This window comes from Eublepharis macularius, chromosome 10, assembly GCF_028583425.1.
Source record: "Eublepharis macularius isolate TG4126 chromosome 10, MPM_Emac_v1.0, whole genome shotgun sequence".
NCBI classification, from domain to species: domain Eukaryota; kingdom Metazoa; phylum Chordata; class Lepidosauria; order Squamata; family Eublepharidae; genus Eublepharis; species Eublepharis macularius.
This window is the reverse complement of record NC_072799.1, coordinates 71,484,247-71,503,270: the sequence shown is the minus strand read 5'-3', so window position 1 is coordinate 71,503,270 and position 19,024 is coordinate 71,484,247. Positions and strand designations below refer to the sequence as shown.

Below are 19,024 nucleotides of genomic sequence, written 5' to 3'. Positions count from 1 at the left end.
ACAAATTTTGTTAGTCTTATAGGTGCTACTGGACTCTTGCTCTTTTCAACTGCCACAGACAGACTAACACGGCTACCCAGCTTGCTCTTTCTGTGTGTGTTAGGGTTGCCAGCTCCAGGTTGGAAAATTCCTGGAGATTTGGAGGGGGGGCACCTGGAGAGGGCCGGGTTCGGGGAGGGGCCTCATTAGGATATAACACCATAGCGTCCACCCTCCAAAGCAGCCATTTTCTCCACGGAAACAGATCTCTGTGGCCTGGAGATCAAGAGTAATGCTGAGAGATCTCCAGCTACCAACTGGAGGCTGGCAACACCATATGAAAATACGGAAAAGCCTCTGAAAGCTGTCCTGACTTGTCCCCTCCTGTCCAGTGATTTGCGCCGCTCTTTGCATTTCCTAGTTCTGTCGGGCGGGGCCGCTCGGCCGGACGACTCCTGCGGCGGTTGCCTTGGTAACCGTTGCTATGACGCTCGGGTGGGCCGGGCGGCGCGTGAGAAGCGAAGCCTCGTCCTTTCGGGCCTTGGAGCGGCCTCGCCTCGCCTCGCCTCGCCTCATGTTCAGCTTCACCAACTCGAGGCGCACGGGGCTGCCGCGCGCCGTCCTGCGGTGGCTTCAGAGCCTCGACCTCACCGTCTCGCCCAGGCACTTCTGTCGGTGAGGCAAGCGAGGGCCCGGAGGCTGCGAGGGCTCCCGCCACCCACTCCGGTCCCCGGGCGGTGCGACTCCTCGGGAGCAGGTTCCGCCGCATGCAGCCCGGTTTACTCCCAGGGAAATGCGCAGGGGACGGCAGCCGAGCCCTTTCCCGAAGCCAGGCGCTTTGAGAGGGCGCGCGGGGGGCCGGGGACGCTGCTGCTCGAGATTAAACCGGGTCTGCCAGTTTGGAGTTCCTACTCACGCTAACCCGCTCTTACCGAGCATTCGCCTTCGGCGTGGTGGCGGAGAGTGCCCTCAAGTCATCGCTGACTTATGGCGCCCCCTGGCGGGGCTGGCAAGGCAAGAGACAAGAGGTGGTTTGCCATCGCCTGCCTCTGCAGCCCTCGTCTTCCTTGGTCTCTTGGTCTCCCATCCGACTACTAACCGAGGCTGACCCTGCTTAGCTTCTGTGGTCCGAGGAAACCAGGCTCACCAGGGCTGTCTAGGTCAGGGCTCACCCTTGGCACCGAACCGCACAAAATCAGCCTCAAGTCTCCCCAACAAGCCCTATTCTTCCCCCTCCCGGCTTAGGACAGCTGTTCCTGCAAGGGCTTGGTTCGGGTTCTGTAGATCCTTAAAGACCACCGAGATTTCCAGGGTATGAGCTTTGGAGAATCGAAGAGCCCTTTGTCAGGCGAAGGGAATCTTGCTCTTCTGCAGATCCACCTGTCAGCTACCCATCTGCAAGGAGCTGTCTATCCTGCAGAATATAGGAGCCAGAGGAGGGAGCTTTTTCTGAGCAGAGCAATGTTCAAAGAAGCTTCTTTCCCCCCACCCCTCTCTGCGTGTGTAAAGTGCCATCAAGTCACAACTGATGTATGGCGACCCCTGCCGGGGCTTTCGAGGGAAGTGAGAAGCAGAGGTAGTTTACCATTGCTGTCCTCTGCAGAGTCTTCCTTGGTGGTCTCCCATCCAAGTACTGATCTTGCTTAGCTTCCGAGATTTCACAAGATTGGGCTAATCCATGTTGCCTTCTCTCCCCCCACAACAGCTGTGTATTTGTTGGCAGGCGTGCGGGGGGGGGGGGACCCTCCTGAGCCCCAACAGGGTTGAGTGCCCCCAGTATGGTTCATACGTCTCCTCCATAAGAGGGAAAAAATTGTGCCCATCTTTGACCCTCAGAGCAAAATCAAATGGAATACCTATTTGTCTGTATAATATACTGCATTCATGATTGTTAAAGACATTATCATCATACTGAACTTTATAATATGTATTGTGTTGGTACTCCCTGCCTATAAATAGGCTGTATTGTCTACAAACAGCAGTAGGGGTTGGGGGAAGGAGAGCCATAAGGCTATGTTTGTCCTGGATTAGATCTTTGCAGCATAGCTCTCTGGAAAGGTCAGACCACCTTTACCTGATTTCCACCCCATTTGTTGCTCCAGAAGGATCTTCTCCACATAAAATAAAATACAAGATAATCAAATTGATGTTACTCTGATCTACAGTATTGCTTTAGGTGTACATCCCTTAACCAAAACACCAGTTCTCAATAGGCCATTGTGGGTGTTCAAGGTTGATGTGTCTGAACATTTTTGCTGTTTGTTAGGAACCATAATGATCTGTAGCCAGTATATAAGATAGATTTCCACCCTGTCTTCCTTTAAAATTAAGTCAGGGCATACAAAGTTAGAGCAACCTGAAAGCAACTCTAAAACTCAAGGGCTTAAGGTGCAACTTTGGGGATACTGTAAGAATAATAGGAAATAATATTTAATAATTTACATCACAGATGCTTCAAGCCTTGTGAGAAATGGCAAGCAGGGGTATATTCTGTGTGTCTAAATATTTCTCTTCCCATCTATTTTCCAACATAACTTTCCTTTTCTGTTCTATGTTTTCTATCAGAGGAAATGGAAACTTACAGTTTTAAAGATCTGAGAAAGATGAAGAGGGAATCCCACTGTAATCGTTATAAACTTGACCCCCACCCACCCCATAAAAACAACCTTCAAGTTTGGTGATCAAATTCACCTTTTCCCATATAGAGAATGAAATTTCTATATTCAAATGGATAAATAATATCAAGCCAGTATATAAGTACTATTCTTCTTTTTTGGAGTAGGGATTTTTCAAATGGCTATCTCATTGCTGAAATATTCTCTTGGTATTACCCAGAAGATATTCAAATGCATTCCTTCCAAAATGGGACATCGCTAGCTGTCAAACTCAGCAACTGGTCACAGCTTGGAAAGGTGAGTGATGTCAGACTGTGGCTAAATAAGGCTCTCACTACAGGGTTCCCTTTAGAAGCAAACACAAGTCCATTGTTTGAGAAAGGAAACTTTACTGCAGACAAGGTCCATTATAGTCCACTGTCCTGAATAGGAGACTCAGGATGGTACATGATCATTGTTACCAATGAAGAGCAAGCATAGGATACAGAGTAACAATACCCATCTGGATCAGCCTCCCCCCACAGTTCTCAAAACAACATCTTTCAGTCCTGGGAAGCTGCTCTCCTTCAAGGCCAATGCTTGGTGGAACGGTGTTAGACAAAACAGTCTCCTCCGGTGGGAATGCAGCCTGGGAACTGGTGCACCTGGGAAGAAAGCACTTAAACACTAGAAGCATTAGAAAATGGAGTCAGTACAGTTTAGATATACACTGGACCTGACATTCTGCCCCCCTTAAAACAGATCCCCCCCTGGTTTATACGGGTAGCGAGTATGAAAAGCTTTGGTTAATCTAGGAGCATGAACATGTGCAGAGTTCACCCATTCATCGTAACCTGAATCAAAGTCCTTCCATCTGATGAGGTAAAAAAGCTGATTTCGTTTGAGTTTAGAGTCCAAAATTTGTTGTACCTCATAGTGTATTTGGTCGTCAATTAAAGTTGGAATGGGTGGAGCTTTGATGTGCCATTTGTTGTCGGTGGGAGCTTTCTTTAAAAGGCTGACATGGAACGTATCATGCACATGGCGCAGGTTCTTGGGCAAAGTTACAGCAACAGTCACTTTATTTATTATCTTGTGCACAGGAAAAGGTCCCAGGAATTTCAGAGCGAGTTTGCGGCTTGTCTGAGCTAGTTTCAGGTTTTTTGTGGAAATATACACATGATCTCCGGGTTGTAATTCCCATTCGGCCACACGATGGCGATCTGCGTATTTTTTATAATCCAGTTTGGCTTTTTCAAGGTGTTTCTTAATAAGAGTCCACTGCTGTGCCGCCTCCCCCCACCATGAAGATACATCTGGCAATTTAGAGGAATGGAGAGGGGGTGCGTCCAATGGGAAGGGATTGAAGTGAGTCCCGTATACAATTTTGAATGGGGCCTCTCCCGTTGAAGCGTGTACACTGTTGTTATAGGAGAATTCGGCTAGAGGGAGAAGGTCCACCCAATTATCTTGTTGAAAATTGATGTAGCAACGCAGGAACTGTTCTAATATTTGGTTTGTTTTTTCGGATTGCCCGTCGGTTTGTGGGTGGTGGCTTGAACTGATGCCTTGCTCAATATTCAACATTTTCAAAAGCTCCCGCCAGAAGTTGGCAACGAACTGTCCGCCGCGATCCGAAATCACCTTGGACGGAAAAGAATGTAATTTTACGATGTGTTTTAGAAACAGATCCGCTAGTTTTCGAGCGGAGGGTATAGCAGTACAGGGGATAAAATGAGCTTGTTTGGAGAACAGATCTACCACAACTAAAATACAATTATGTCCTTTTGAAATAGGTAGATCAGTGATAAAGTCCATGGATATTACTTCCCAGGGCCTGTTCGGTGTTTCCAATGGTTGCAGGAGACCCGGAGGTTTCCCTTTTCTGGTTTTTGCGCTGAGGCAAACAGGGCAGGAACTAACGTATTGGGAAATGTCTTTGCGCATGCCCGGCCACCAGAATTGTCTTTGAATTAGGTGCAAAGTTTTCAGGTACCCATAATGTCCAGCAGTGGGAGCATCATGACAGCGCTGCAAGACCTCCAGCTTGAGGCTGTCTGGGACATAAAACTTGCTCCCAGCTAGCCAATCCCCGTGTGGGGATTGGGTTAGTTTGTTTCGCGGAGCTTTATCCCCCTCCTTCTCCACTTCAGTTTTAAGTTTCGATTTCCACTCTTGGTTGGCCGGGAGGGGCTGCTTGGCACGGCTGCGAGTAGTCACCACGCCCCCAAGTTGCGTAGGCGAGAAGACCGTGTCGACAGTCTCCGCCCGTTTGCTCTTATGTTGGGGCATGCGCGACAGGGCGTCCGCCAAAAAGTTAGTTTTGCCCGGGAGATAATTTAGAGTGAAGTTGAATTTGGAAAAGAATTCCGCCCACCGCAATTGCTTGGCATTCAGTCTGCGTGGGCTCCGGAGGGCCTCCAAATTTTTATGATCTGTCCAGACCTCGAAAGGGTATCGCGCCCCCTCCAGCCAATGTCTCCAGTTAGTAAGGGCTGCTTTTACTGCAAAGGCCTCCTTCTCCCACACATTCCAATTCCTCTCCGCCTCCGAAAACTTTTTAGACAAGAAAGCACAAGGCCGCAATTTCCCATCCTCCCCCTTCTGTAGCAAAACCCCCCCTATCGCCGTATCGCTGGCGTCGACCTGTACTATGAAGGGGGATTGTTCGTCGGGGTGGGAGAGGATGGGTTCCGTTACAAATTGCTTTTTTAGGCATTCGAAGGCCGTTTGGCAATCGGGGGTCCATTGTAGTTTGGAAGAGGGTTTTTTAGCTTGGTCCCCTTTATCTTTGGTTTTCAGCAACTCTGTCAAGGGGAGTGTGATTTGGGCAAAATTTGCTATGAAGTCTCTATAGAAGTTGGCAAAACCCAGGAAGGATTGCAGTTCTTTGCGGGTGGTGGGTGTCTGCCAATCTTGGATCGCCTGTATTTTGGCTGGATCCATTTTCAGACCCTCTTGGGAGATACAATACCCGAGGTAAGTGAGTTCGGTTTTATGGAATTCGCATTTGGACAACTTGATGGGCAGTTTATTCTTCATCAAGGTGGCTAGGACCTTTTGTACCATTTGAATATGTTCTTCCTCGGTGTCCGAATAAATTAAAACATCATCAAGGTACACCACCACCCCTTTGTACAGAAATTCGTGTAGAACTTCGTTTATCATGGACATGAATACAGACGGGGCTCCCGTCAATCCAAAAGGCATGACTAAGTATTCATATTGTCCGAGGGGCGTATTAAACGCGGTTTTCCACTCATCCCCTGCCTTGATACGAACGTGGAAGTAAGCATCTTTTAGATCTAATTTAGTAAAGATCTTACCTTGGGCCACGACGTTGAGAAGGTCTCGGATGAGCGGTATAGGATAGGCGTTGTTGGTGGATACTGCATTCAGTCCTCGGAAATCCGTGCACAGTCGGAGTCCCCCATCCTTCTTTTTCACGAAAAGGACTGGAGCGGCGTGGGGGCTAGAGGCTGGGCGGATGAACCCTCGTTGGAGGTTGGTGTCGATGAATTTCCGGAGCTCTTCGCGTTCATGGAGACTCATGGGATAGAGTCGTCCTTTGGGCAGTGAAGCTCCGGGTAAAATTTCCACCGCACAGTCCGTTCGTCGGTGCGGGGGTAGAGTATCAGCTTCCTCCTCCGAGAAAGCATTTAGAAAAGGCCAGTACGGTTCGGGTATTTGGTTGACTTCTTCTTGGGTGAGAAGGGCCTTTTCCTTATGAGTTGGATCTTCACCCCAGTTTTGATTCCAACGGTGATTTTTACAGTTGGCATGACTGAAGGTAATACATCCTTGTGCCCAGTCTATGTAGGGATTGTGATCACATAGCCATTTGCTGCCTAGAATTAACGGGTACTTGGCAGTAGAGCTGATGACAAAGGACCTCTTCTCCCAATGTTGTCCCATGCCTGTGATCACCGGGATGGTTTCAGTTGTGACAGGATTCATGTTGGTACCATCCATTTGTTCAAAGATTACTGGATTTTGTAAATCCCGAGTCGGTAAGACCAGTCCATTGACTAGAGCTGGGGCTATGATGTCTCTTGAGCAGCCCGAGTCAATAAGAGCTTGCACCCGAATGTGCATTTTCCTCTCTGGGTTGATTAGAGTCACTGGCATGAATAAGATGGACCCAGGTGGCCGGTTCCGTGCAGGGACGGGCTTGGGGCGGATCTGTCGTTTGGGCCCTTTTACGACAGATCCATCTCGTTTCCCGACTGGGGACTTTCTGGATTGACTTCTGAAGATGGGGAAGCGGGATCGTATTCCATAATTTCTTCCGCTTCCAGCCCTCTTTCTGAGGCTGGCCTTTGGGAAGCGCCGCGGCCTCTATTCGCTCGTGGAGCTGGAGTCGGGCGTTGGAGCGTAGGAAACGGAGCAAGGGTTGGACGCCGTAATTGAAGCGGAGGTCTTTGCACAGGCCGGTATGGGCATTGTGCTGCAAAGTGACCAGCCTGTCCACATTGCAAACACAGCCCTTGTTGCCATCTAGCATCTCTCGCTCCACGGGTGGCGTAGCCAGCTCCCCGTGCTCCCCTCTGTAAGGTCAATGGTCTTCTTTGTCCCGTTTGTTGTTGTTGTTCAACCAAACGGACTTCTAAAATGCGATTCTCCACTTCGCAAACAAGTTGGATCCAACCTAACAGTGTAGGTGGATTGTCTTGCATGAGGGCTCTGTCCAAAAGTCTCGGGTTAAGTCCTTGTTTGAACAGAATAATTTTGGTGGACTCCTCACACCTAGGGCACTTGGCTGCTAATTGTCGGAATTTTGTGACATAGTCTCTTGCTGACATGCTGCCTTGTTTGATGGCTTGCAATTCTGTTCGGGCCCGGGTTTCTTCTAAGGGGTCTTCATATTGTGCTCGGATAGCATCCACTAACCCCTGGAGAGTATCGAGTTCTGGGGCCCCAACATTGTATAGTCCTACATACCAATCTGCTGCCTTGCCCTGTAAACGAGATCCAAGATGTTCAATTTGGCTAGCCTCACTGCCGAAAAGGTGCCCCCACCGGTTGAAAAACTGTACCACTTGCACCAAGAAAAATCCCAGTTTGGAGGGATCCCCATCGAAGGTGGCTTCCAACTTCACCCAGCCCATCGGGAGTTCTTGTCTCGGAGCAGGCGCTGGGTAGAAGTCCATCGGCAGTCTTAATTGCGCCTGGGGCGCGGGAGGAGGTAACTGGAGCCTCGGTCGGGGCAACGGTGGCGGCTGTACTGGCGGAGGTTGGACCGGCGGTGCGGGCGGAGGTGGTCTCGGTTGGGCCGGAGGCTGCAGTGGCGGGCGAGCAGGTGGCGGCAGTCTTGGCCTGGCTGGTAACACGGGAGGCGTTGGCGGCAGCTGTCGAGGTGGAGGAGGCTGGTGTGGTTGAGTGGAGATCGGCCTCTGAGGAGGGGGTTGGAGGTGCCGTAGTGGTGCAGGCCTTCCCGGTTGATTTGGAGGTGGTAAGACGGGCTGGTCCTGGGGCTGCTGCAACGGTATGAGCTGCGGTCGAGGTGAGAGGGGCCGCAGCGGCGAGGGTCGAACGGGTGGAAGGCCGCGCGGGCTTGCCCCTCCAGGCGTTGTTATTCTGGGAAGCAACGGCTGGCCCCGTGGCGCTGGTAGACCGTCTCCCGAAGGTTGCCCGACGGGAACAGTTTCTCACGGTTGACCAGGGGCTCCCCCCTCGGATGGAGTCGCGTGTGCTCCCGCTTGGTCCGGCCGGACCGTTATAGGAGAAGTATGGGGGGGTATCACCGGTGTATCACTTGGCTTTTCCTCCCCTTCCGTAGGCCTTTCAACGGGAGTCTCGTCTGGCGGCACATCCCCTCCCGCGTTAGGAGGTTTGGTGGGAGTCTCACCGGGTGGCTCAACCGGGTTATCCCTTCTCGGTGGAATTTCCTGCTGTGTGGGAAGTTCCTTGGGTTGTTCTCCCGATTCGCCAGGATAGGTGCCCCCCTCGCCGGTAGGTGACGACTGCTGCTGAACTTCCTCCACCGGATAGGAGATGACACTTTGGAGGGTAGCTATCTGTATCGCCATCTCTTCAGGGGACAGTCTTTCTCCTGCTCCCATTGCAGAAATTAAATGAATGGCATGAGCCAAACTTTCTTCCATATCCATCAGCTTAGCTTCTAACTGTTGCATTCGACTTGGCCCCGGTTGTTCACTCATGGAACCTTCATTCGTTGCACTCACCGGGGAAAAGGGGCCCCAAGGAGGAGGGTCCCCTTGGACGACTCGCGACCTCACGGCTAGAATTCCCTTGGCCATACCTGTCACGGCCGAGATGCTGGTATCTACCGCATAGGTGCGACCTTGTATCTGCTCCCAACTTTGTTCAGGGACTTCCGTTGGCTCTTTCCACGGGGCAAGTTCGGAATAATCCCAACTCAGGGCGCCGCGGCGAGACGTGTCCCCCTCCGTCTGCTCGAACGTCCTGTTCCAATATCGCCAGGGTTGGCTGCTATCTAGCTCCGGGACGGTTTCTAGGCTTCGGCGCCCGTCCATCGAAACTCGTGGATGGAGTCCACCTGCCCGGCGCTCTCTCGTTTCTCGGGGTCTGGCTCCCCACTCCGACGGGGTGGGTACCGAGATCAAGGGGAGAGCGGTCGCTTTCGGCCTTGCCCCGAGGTCGCCTTTGGTCTCGTCCCGAGTACTGAGGTCGATGAGAGGCGGGGTGGAAGTGGAAGCTCCGGTTCCGTTCCCGGCTGCTCCCAGCTCCTGGGAGTCTTGGGCTTGCACAGGTTGATTGTCGGGAGACGCATACGGATCAAACAAAGGATCCCTGTCCGGGACAACCTTGGATTCCGCTGGGCCCGACTCAGACATGATTGGTAACAAAATGTCAGACTGTGGCTAAATAAGGCTCTCACTACAGGGTTCCCTTTAGAAGCAAACACAAGTCCATTGTTTGAGAAAGGAAACTTTACTGCAGACAAGGTCCATTATAGTCCACTGTCCTGAATAGGAGACTCAGGATGGTACATGATCATTGTTACCAATGAAGAGCAAGCATAGGATACAGAGTAACAATACCCATCTGGATCAGCCTCCCCCCACAGTTCTCAAAACAACATCTTTCAGTCCTGGGAAGCTGCTCTCCTTCAAGGCCAATGCTTGGTGGAACGGTGTTAGACAAAACAGTCTCCTCCGGTGGGAATGCAGCCTGGGAACTGGTGCACCTGGGAAGAAAGCACTTAAACACTAGAAGCATTAGAAAATGGAGTCAGTACAGTTTAGATATACACTGGACCTGACAAGTGATAGATGCAATGCGTGTGGTTTAAATACGTTTATGTATCTTTTAAAGGAGACATTAAGACAGAAGCTTTCCTTATCCACTTTGAGTTCTTTTGATTCGGAGAAAAGTGGTATAGAAATATTTCAAATGCATTGTAAAATAAATCATGATTAGTTCTCTGCATTTTCAAACTAACAGCAGCCACATACATATGTAAGATTTGTTAGACTATTTGTGGACATGTATGAATGAATATAATGCCAGTGAAACCCAACAGTTTTAAATGTGTTCAGATTTGAGGGTTTATCTAGTTGGGATCAGAAAATAATTTCAGGTGTTTGCTTTACGATGAGAAGGAATAGTTCTTACATAAGTAGAAAGCAAAAAAAAAATTCTGAAACAGATTCTTTCTCCTTCCTCCCCATTTAATAAAGTTCTTTGCTAAAAGAAACCTGAAGCCCATTCGAGAGTTAATTGATGGAACTATACATTGTAAACCAGGGGCTGCAGAAATATTTGTACAAGACATTTATACGATGCTAACAAATAGACGGTAAGTTACATTCGCCACAACGTTTCATTAGAAACTTACACCTTGGTGTTTAAATATTGATTATGTGTGCTTTTTGATACTTGCTGAGTAATATCTCATGGATGAGTTGTTCCTTCTACAGAATAAACCACTCACCCTTAGGCTAAGAGCTGCTGTAGCATAGTGGTTAAGTGGTCACATTGCAAGTCATCAGTCTGCTGGTTTGAATCCTACTACTGCCTTGAGCTTGGTAGGCTTGGACCCTTCGCTCAAGCGATAAGCATCTGTTAAAGATCCCTGGCCCTAGGGAGGCCCGCCTGTCATCGACCAGGGCCAGGGCTTTTTTGGCCCTGGCCCCAGCCTGGTGGAATGCTCTGTCTTGCGAGACCAGGGCCCGGCAGGACTTGTTGGCATTTCTCCGGTCCTGCAGGATGGAGCTGTTCCGCCAGGCATATGGTTGACGCTAGGCAGTGTCCCCCCTCTGGTGGGGGAGGTGTTAAATGTTATGCCCTCCCGCCCAATGTCACCTCTTGTCCTTCACATAGTTGCTGTAAAATGCTCACATGCTGCTATGTTCTCTGTTTTTACATTTGTATTTATATAGCTGTAGTATATATTTTAAATGGAATGATATGTATTATTTATACTTTTAATGGTGATGTTGATTAGTTGTGTGGTGTATTTTAAGTCTGTTGTGATCCACCCTGAGCCCACTTGTGTGGGGAGGGCAAACTATAAATTGAAGAAAATAAATAAATAGGTGGCCTTGGGTAAGCCACTCCTCTCAGCCCCAGCTCCCCAGCTGAATTGTGGGGATAATAACAACACTGTTGTTATTAGAGCAGCATTATTATTTCCAGAATTGGTAGAACATGAATAACACATCAGTTATGCCTTTTCTCCAATAAAAGCTTCATTATTTTTATCAAAATACATTAAAATGCAACAATTACCTGAAGCAGTATTCAGAATTTTAAACAGTTGTTGAGAATGTTTTGTGGTATAATTAAGGCTTCCTTAGTTGCTGTGTACATATAAGGGATTTGCATAGCTGTGCTGGGGTACACCCTAGAAAGGATGAGAAATGGTGTGCATTTGGCAGTTTCACTTTAAGCAAGATCTTGTGTGCATCCATAGCAGTCTCAGATTTTGACCTTATTTCTGATCATCTCTTCTGGAACCAAGTGGAGCAGAATTTCATAGTTCCATTAGCAAGTTGTGGTTGTTGTGGCTTTATTTGCAACAGCACATACCATTGTTGTTAAGACAACGGCAATTAAAGCCACCGCTTAGAGCCAGTTTTATCCATCTCATATGTAGTTGGGATCTCATATGTAACAAACAAAGCAGATCGTTATTGACCCAGATAATAAAACTGATAATTATCACTCCATTATAAAAAAGAAACAATTATTGCACAGAACAGTGAGGATTCATGTTAACTTCTTATTTGGAAAAGATTAATCAAAATAAATGCCTTATTAATTCCCCCACCCCCACCCCACCATCCTGCTTCTAGGATAAAACACATTCAGGATGAAGAGATCGATTTTTCAGATCATCTTTATCAGGATAAGTTACCAATGGTTGCCAGGTCAACTGCTTCAAGGGCTATTAAAACCAATATTAAACTAACAGAAATAATGGTGGAGCCCAACATCAACAAAAACAGACAGAAAGTTAATGCCATCATCAACATGCATCTGCAGCGAAGACTTCTAGAGAGGGAACAGCATCCAGGTGGGCAGCACTTCTAAAGTAAGCATTACAGACAAGATGGTTCCTGAATGTGGTTATGGTTGTACTAGTACCACTGAATATAAGCCAACACTATTTATGAATTAGATCAATAGAATAAATAATTTCTTGCAAAGTAGTGCTATTTCTTACTAATATGATTGCATACAGAACAACAATGATGCTGTATATCTACCAAAGCGTTAGGGGGGAAGAGGTTTAAGTTGTTCTCTTAAATATAATGTTCTGTTACCTTTAAACAGGGCTTTTTTCCTGGGAAAAGAGGTGGTGGAACTCAGTGGGTTGCCCTCAGAGAAAATGGTCACACGGCTGGTGGCCCTGCCCCCTGATCTCCAGACAGAGGGGATTTTAGATTGCCCTCCGCGCCACTCAGCGGCACGGAGGGCAATCTCAACTCCCCTCTGTTGAGATCAGCGGGCGGGGCCACCAGCCATGTGACCATTTTCAAGAAGTTCCGGAACTCCGTTCCCCCACATTCCCCCTGAAAAAAAGCCCTGCCTTTAAAAAACCCTTTATTGTTGCTCTTTAGAAGTCTGTATTACAGAGATTGCAATAGAGAATTCAATTTACAATAATAACAATTCAATATAGGAATCAAATATAACTGTGTGCAAGAAGATATTAAAACTGAATATAGAATATATTACAATAACATCAAAAGAGTTTAGCTTACCATTCATATGTAAAATCCCAACGTATTTCAGAAAGAGGGGAGTGCCTGGGGGACATAGGAGGTCGTAGAATACCATGTTTACTGAGGTAAGTCAGCAGCGGAAACCAGAATCCTTTGTGTGAATCTGTCTTGGGAATCTTCAGTATCAGATTGTTTTAGACTGTGTGATATTTTCTCGTAAATAAAAAACTCCCATAGTTTTTTATGCCATGCTTGTTTGGTGGGAGAGCAGTTGTCTTTCCATTTGGCTGCAATAGCCATTTTTGCTGCTCCTACTAGAATCAAATAAATAAAAGAGAGGTGCCTACTTAAAGTATACCAAAAAGAGTGTGTGTGTGTGAAACCACACAAGTAGGAAAATTAACAAAAATCAGTGCAAAAATAAATGAAGAAGGAAAATCAAGTCAATCTATATTGGAGCACAAAGCTCTCCTCCAAATCAAGATTTTTTTACACACATTAAACAAATTAATGTTGTAAAGCAACTGGATGCTTCTTGCTTTACAACTAGAGATGGGCACGAAACAAACCACGGAACAAAATTCTGTATGGAATGGCTGGTTCATTTGCACCAAAACATTCATTCTGTGGGAACGCGTGTTTACGGAACAAATGAATGTTTCCAGCTGTTCTGTGGCTAGTTCGGGGTTTCACAGACCCCGTGCCAGTTTCAGCTCATCGGCTGAACCCAGCATGGGGTCTGTGAAACTGACAGCCCCTGCACAGGAGAAAGGGGAATTAGTAAGTTATATATGAATCAGTAAGGCCAAATTGAGCAACATATGTAGTAAGAACTGTGCAAGATACCCCCATTCCTTGCTGTTTATAAGCTTTTCTGACTTCTTGTCATACTTAAAGAAGTAGAAATTTGCTTTTTCTGCCAATTATATGACATATTCTTGAGCCATCCCAATAGACTTGTGGAATACACCTGGTGGTATTACATTTCACCTTTCTTTCTGGAAGTCAAGGTGGTGAACTAAGAGGTCTTCCGTACAGGCACTGACTAGACCCAGACCTGCCTTAGCTTTAGCAAGGTTACCATTTCAAATGCCTTCCAACTATACACTGGATCCAATAGTATAGGTTATTCTCTAACTTTAGGTCTGTCTCTAATGCAATTTTTTATTTAATTTTTACAAATATTAATCATTCTCTAGAAAGGACAATGTAGTTATGAAAACTTGATGTGATTAATGCCAGTTTATGTATGCTCTTGTTTGTTAAGGCTAACAATATAATCTTTTTTTTAAAAGAACGATTTAATATTAAACCAACTCTGGGAGCACGTGCCATTCGTCGTCCTTCTATTATGACTGAAAGCTCAAATACTCTTCAAAGAGAGAAATTTCCCTATGTATCAAGTAAGTATTCTTTTTTTGATTTAAATGTCCAGTGGTGTAATTCTGGGCAGAATTTAACTTGGAAGCAAATTCCACTGATGTCTGTACATTTTAAATTCAGATTTAGACATTTAACAAATACTGGGCCGTTTCCAGATGGCTTACCTGCCTCCGGAATGTTGCGCCATCTTGCGGGGAAAACGCGAAATACCGCGTTTTCTCACGCGAGTTTTGCGCGACGTCGATATTTCGCGTTTTCCCCGCAAGATGGCGCAACGTTCCGGAGGCAGGTAAGCCATCAGAAACGGCTCTAGTCACAGTTGTTTGACCTTATGGAATCATAGGGTTGGAAGGGGCCTCCAGGACCATCTAGTCCAAAAGAGATGTACAATGTCTCTTTTTTATAGGACTTCCATTTTGAAAAAGCCTATTGATTTCTTTTACTATTACATTATAGTATCTGTTAATATAGGTAAAATTTCCTTAAAACTCGTCTGTGTTCAGAGTATTAAAAAAATAAATCTAGTGCTATCAACCAACAAAAGAATTTTCAGTTGATTAACCATCTTACTTTTAATCTATTCAATGCTGTATTTAAATATATTTGCATATTGCCAATGCTTGAGATGCTTTTTATTGTATCTCTTATATTAACAGACGCTTCAGATTTATAATAATATATAAATACTATATTATTATTTTAAAAATTGCACGATTAGAAGGAATGCCATGTTTAATACTGTTTTTCGTACTTTTGCAGTGGTATGGCAGAAGCAAAATGGCCTACCCTCCCTGCTGCAAAGTGTTATTATTTGATAAGTCAAAGCTTGCAATCTGAAAAAAATAATGTTGCATTACTGAAATGAGCTCATAGATTTAGAATTGTTGCAATATTAAATATTATTAAAAGTGCTGTTGGTGCAAAAACTCTGAGGTGGGAACTGGGCAACAAATCTTAATATAGTAGAAGATTCCACTTCCTTGCATGCGTAGCATTTATGGCATGTAACAGATCAACGTCTATAGGGAAGATGCTTCGGGAATGAGTTAGGGACCATAGACTTCATCACTATATTGTCTTACGTATTATCTGCTGCTTTAAATATGTACTCTTATGTACCACTAGTGCTCCATGTTGTCGAATGTTAGTCCTAGAATTGATTATGTTCTGCTTCAGTATTTTGACTACTCTGTATTGGATTCTTGCTAACTTGTATCTATTTACCCTATGATATTGTTTATGAAATGTCCTTGATACTGATTGTACTAATCTCATACTGTGTAATCTGCCTTGAGTCTCAGTGAGAAAGGCGGACTATAAATAACATGAATAAATAAATATCTATTTCCCTGCTCTGCTACTTAGTATGAATAATTTTAACCAATTGACATATTAAATTAGAATGCTAGAACTTGATGCACATGGAGCAGAGATTCTCTGGTAGCATTGCAACATAAATAAAAACTAGCAATTAAAAATCTACACTACATTCCTGGGTAAATAAAGTTTTTAATTGGTGCCTAAAGTTTATCAAGATTTGGCCAGCTACTTTGTGAAGGGCATTCTACAGTACAGTTCAGGTATCACTACATAAATCTTTGGTTACCACTCCCCTTACCTCAAGGTGGGAGCACAGAGCAGGGCTCCTGATACTGATTCTAACTGATAGGCAGGCTGATATGGGAATATTTTTCAAGCAGCATGATCCCAAACGGTTTAGGGCTTCGAAGGTTAAAAAAAGCATGCCGAATAATGCCTGAAAACAAATTGTCAGCCAATATTTAGAACTGGTAAAAAGTGTGTTCTGCATCCCAAGGGTCTTGCAGCTGCATTTTGCACCTATGGAAGTTTCTGAACAGTCTTCAAGGCACACTGGTGCAGAACTCCGTTACAGTAACCTGCCCTGCATTAGCTCCTTTTTGGATGCCCATGGCCAACTATTGCTTCTAAGTAGGTCTCCACTATTATATGGATAAAACAGCAGAATTTATGCATAACGATCCCATTTTATCCCACCTTTCCTCTAAGGAGCTCAGAGTGGCATACGGGGTCCCCCTGCATTTTATCCTCACCGTGTTAGGTGGCTGACTGGCCCAGCTCACCCAGTAAGTTCCGTGGCTCTCTTCCCCCAGCTGTAGCCCTCCGAACTCACTTCCATGGACCCCAGCTTCAAAGCTACATTGCCCATCTACTTCCCGTCCTTATAACGAGTTGCTTTTATTTCCCTAGTTTCTTCACCTGGCCATCCCTTGAATTCTTTGTCTTCTCTTTCCTCCAAGCCTCTGACTTGCAACCTTTCCCCCTCCCGCTTTTGCTCCCGCTCTCATTTACTTTTCCGTCATCTACTTTCTGGGCTTGCTGTTTTACTTTCCCTAAAACCTGGGTTCTGCTCCTTCTAAAACTTTAGCATCTTTTCAAAAGAACAGACATGCTGTCTGCTGGAGGTTTTTTCCAGTGTTAGTTTACTTCCTTCATAAAAGTTGCAGTGTTGTTAGGGTTGCCAAGGAACCAGTAAAAAGGCATATCCCATTGCTGTGCCTCAAAAGGCAGTTCTAGAAGATAGCAAGTGAAGATTTTCAGGGCTTGGAGATGAGCATTAGATAATACCCATGTCTGCAAACATTAAGGCATAGGAGAGAATTAAAAGGTTGCCAATCCAATCTGTCAGCTTTGTAATTGCTGACTACCTGATCCTAAGCCGTTTGGATTTTCGTAAACATTTCTTGAATGTCTAGTAGCAAAAAATAATGGCGTTTAAGGTTTGTATTTGAATAGCATACTGTTGGAATAAGAGTATTTACATGTATTTTGAAACTGTTCTTGAAAGTTTTCTTGGTTGAACATTCTGTTTCTGTTCTTCCTGGGTACAGCATCCACAGAAATCAGAGGCAAAATGGGCGTACATTTCAAAACTATTCAAGTGAAACAAGCTGAGAGATGCCCCTTTGATGTGAATTTAAATGTGGGTACCTACGTTAAAGGACTTCAAGTTGCCAGAGAGATCTGAAGACTTGATTCAATGAAATCTCTATGACCAAGTTTCTGTACTGCATGGGAATCAAACCTGCACTTCACCAATATGCTCAATTAAGCATAAATAAATAAATAAAGCTGTGACATGTAATGCAGAATTCTTTTACAGGAATCTTACCTTTTAGACACGTTCCAGCGGAGATGTTTTTCTGCTTACAGATACTATCCTATGTCTGTTCTTATTATCATTTGGTAGTTGAATAAAAATAATTCTTAGGGCAAACTGTATTCAGCTTCTTTTTAATTTTAGTTTTTCTGTTGTTAAACTACTTTTTTCATTTTTCAGGTAAGATCTAAAAACCTGTTGTGATTTAATCAAGTTTTGATTACACTTTCTTAAAAGTAAACTCTGTTGAAACGAATGGGTCATCACAAAATAGTTATGAGGCCCCAGCTTCTTACTAGCTGCATTGAAAATGTCTACCGTGACACTTTCAGCACCATTAATTTTATACACTTCCTAAAACAGACTTCTGGAAAAAATATTTTTTGTCCCTGGTTTTTGTATGTTCATAAGAAGTTGTACACATTTTCAGTGTGCAATCCTAAGCAGAGTTACTTCAGCCTAAACCCATAATGTTCTATTGTAAATAGTCTGTTTAAATGACTCGTTTGACTTTTGTCAATGGAAAAAAAAACACTTTGGTAACTGCTCCAGCACATGGACTACTCTCTCTGAGGTACATACGGCTCCTGTAATGTCCACTTTCAGCAAGAGTTGTTAAAAGCTCTTCTTTTCAGGTGGGCATTTGGCAGCTTCTAAGGAGGAAATTCACAGAGGGCAAGTTGTGCAGCCATATCGATTTGTTCCTTAAAAAAAATTAGTAGTTTGCTATTTTTATAAGGCACTTTGAGACACCTTGGTCATTGGGAAAGGAAGGAACAGGAGTATTTTAATAAATATTATTCATTTTACAAAATGCATCTTAAGATGCTTCATTTTGGGGCATGTAAAAAAAGAGCTATCCTACTCCATTAAACAGGATAGCTCATGTTTTGTAATCTATTTTTACTTACCATGAGGTTGGAACTTGGAAATGAATAGATCAACTCATTTTTGCCCATCTAAGATACCTGCACTTTTGTTTGATAATACAAATTATCCTTTTAAGGAGGTAAGATGGTGAACAGGTGATTGATGCTGTCACTGATGATAAGCTCGTAGGTGCTGAAATACGATTGGAAACTTATTTCTGCTTTCAGATTGGTCTTGTTGAATTTAGGCATTCATCTAGAAGTTGACAGTTTTCCTTATGGTTGGTATTGCATTTTCAGATATGCACAAATTGTACTAGTAGATTACCTGTTTTGTGACATTTTGGTGCTTCTGTGTTACTACTGTTTTTGAAATACGGAGATTGAATTTTTTTTTCTTTAGCAAATTAAATACTGACGTGTATTATAGCAGTAACACAAGTGATGTTAAGTCAATATTGTAAAGTATTTTTAATGAGAAAGTTCAAATGTTACAGGGTAAAGTTACATTCTAGCAAAACCCAGAAATTTGGAAAAAGAAAACTGAGTCTGCAGTGGTTTAATTGTGGCTGTTATCAAGCACAGATTTAGGAGCACCTAAGCACCATTGATTTCACTGGGACTTAAGTGCACATAACTGTATACTGGGATATGGCTTACAATTAAAATTATCTTAGGCCACCTCTTACAATATATTTAATTCTACAGTTACACAGACTGCCTTAAAGAAAATTGTCAGGAGTCTGTATTGCCTTCATCACATCTATTACTTCACATTTCCCTAATAGAAAAAATATCTTTCTGCACAAGTTTTATACTACAATCCTCTGAAGAAAATATTATCTTCTAGTAACAAATACATTCATTTTCTATTCCTTAATAATGTACTACAATCACAAAGTTTTA

The 19,024-nt window shown here is 44.6% G+C and overlaps 1 protein-coding gene across 1 annotated transcript; it reads left to right on the top strand.

Annotated features, from left to right (window-relative positions):
* The first annotated feature begins 502 nt into the window (after positions 1 to 502).
* Positions 503 to 17,357, top strand: SPATA4 (spermatogenesis associated 4). The gene is made up of 6 exons (XM_054990198.1): positions 503 to 654; positions 2,762 to 2,891; positions 10,238 to 10,356; positions 11,855 to 12,075; positions 14,023 to 14,130; positions 16,981 to 17,357. The coding sequence occupies exons 1-6, from the start codon at positions 554 to 556 to the stop codon at positions 17,115 to 17,117; spliced, it is 816 nt and encodes a 271-aa protein (XP_054846173.1). The 5' UTR covers positions 503 to 553; the 3' UTR covers positions 17,118 to 17,357.
* Positions 17,358 to 19,024: the final 1,667 nt, after the last annotated feature.

What these genes read in the sequence shown, in the direction of transcription:
- SPATA4 (XM_054990198.1), top strand. Translation starts at nt 554, where the DNA reads ATGTTCAGCTTCACCAACTCGAGGCGCACGGGGCTGCCGCGCGCCGTC. An exon ending in TCGCCCAGGCACTTCTGTCG is followed by an intron (nt 655 to 2,761) that starts GTGAGGCAAGCG and finishes TTTTTGGAGTAG; the next exon opens with GGATTTTTCAAATGGCTATC. An exon ending in ACGATGCTAACAAATAGACG is followed by an intron (nt 10,357 to 11,854) that starts GTAAGTTACATT and finishes TCCTGCTTCTAG; the next exon opens with GATAAAACACATTCAGGATG.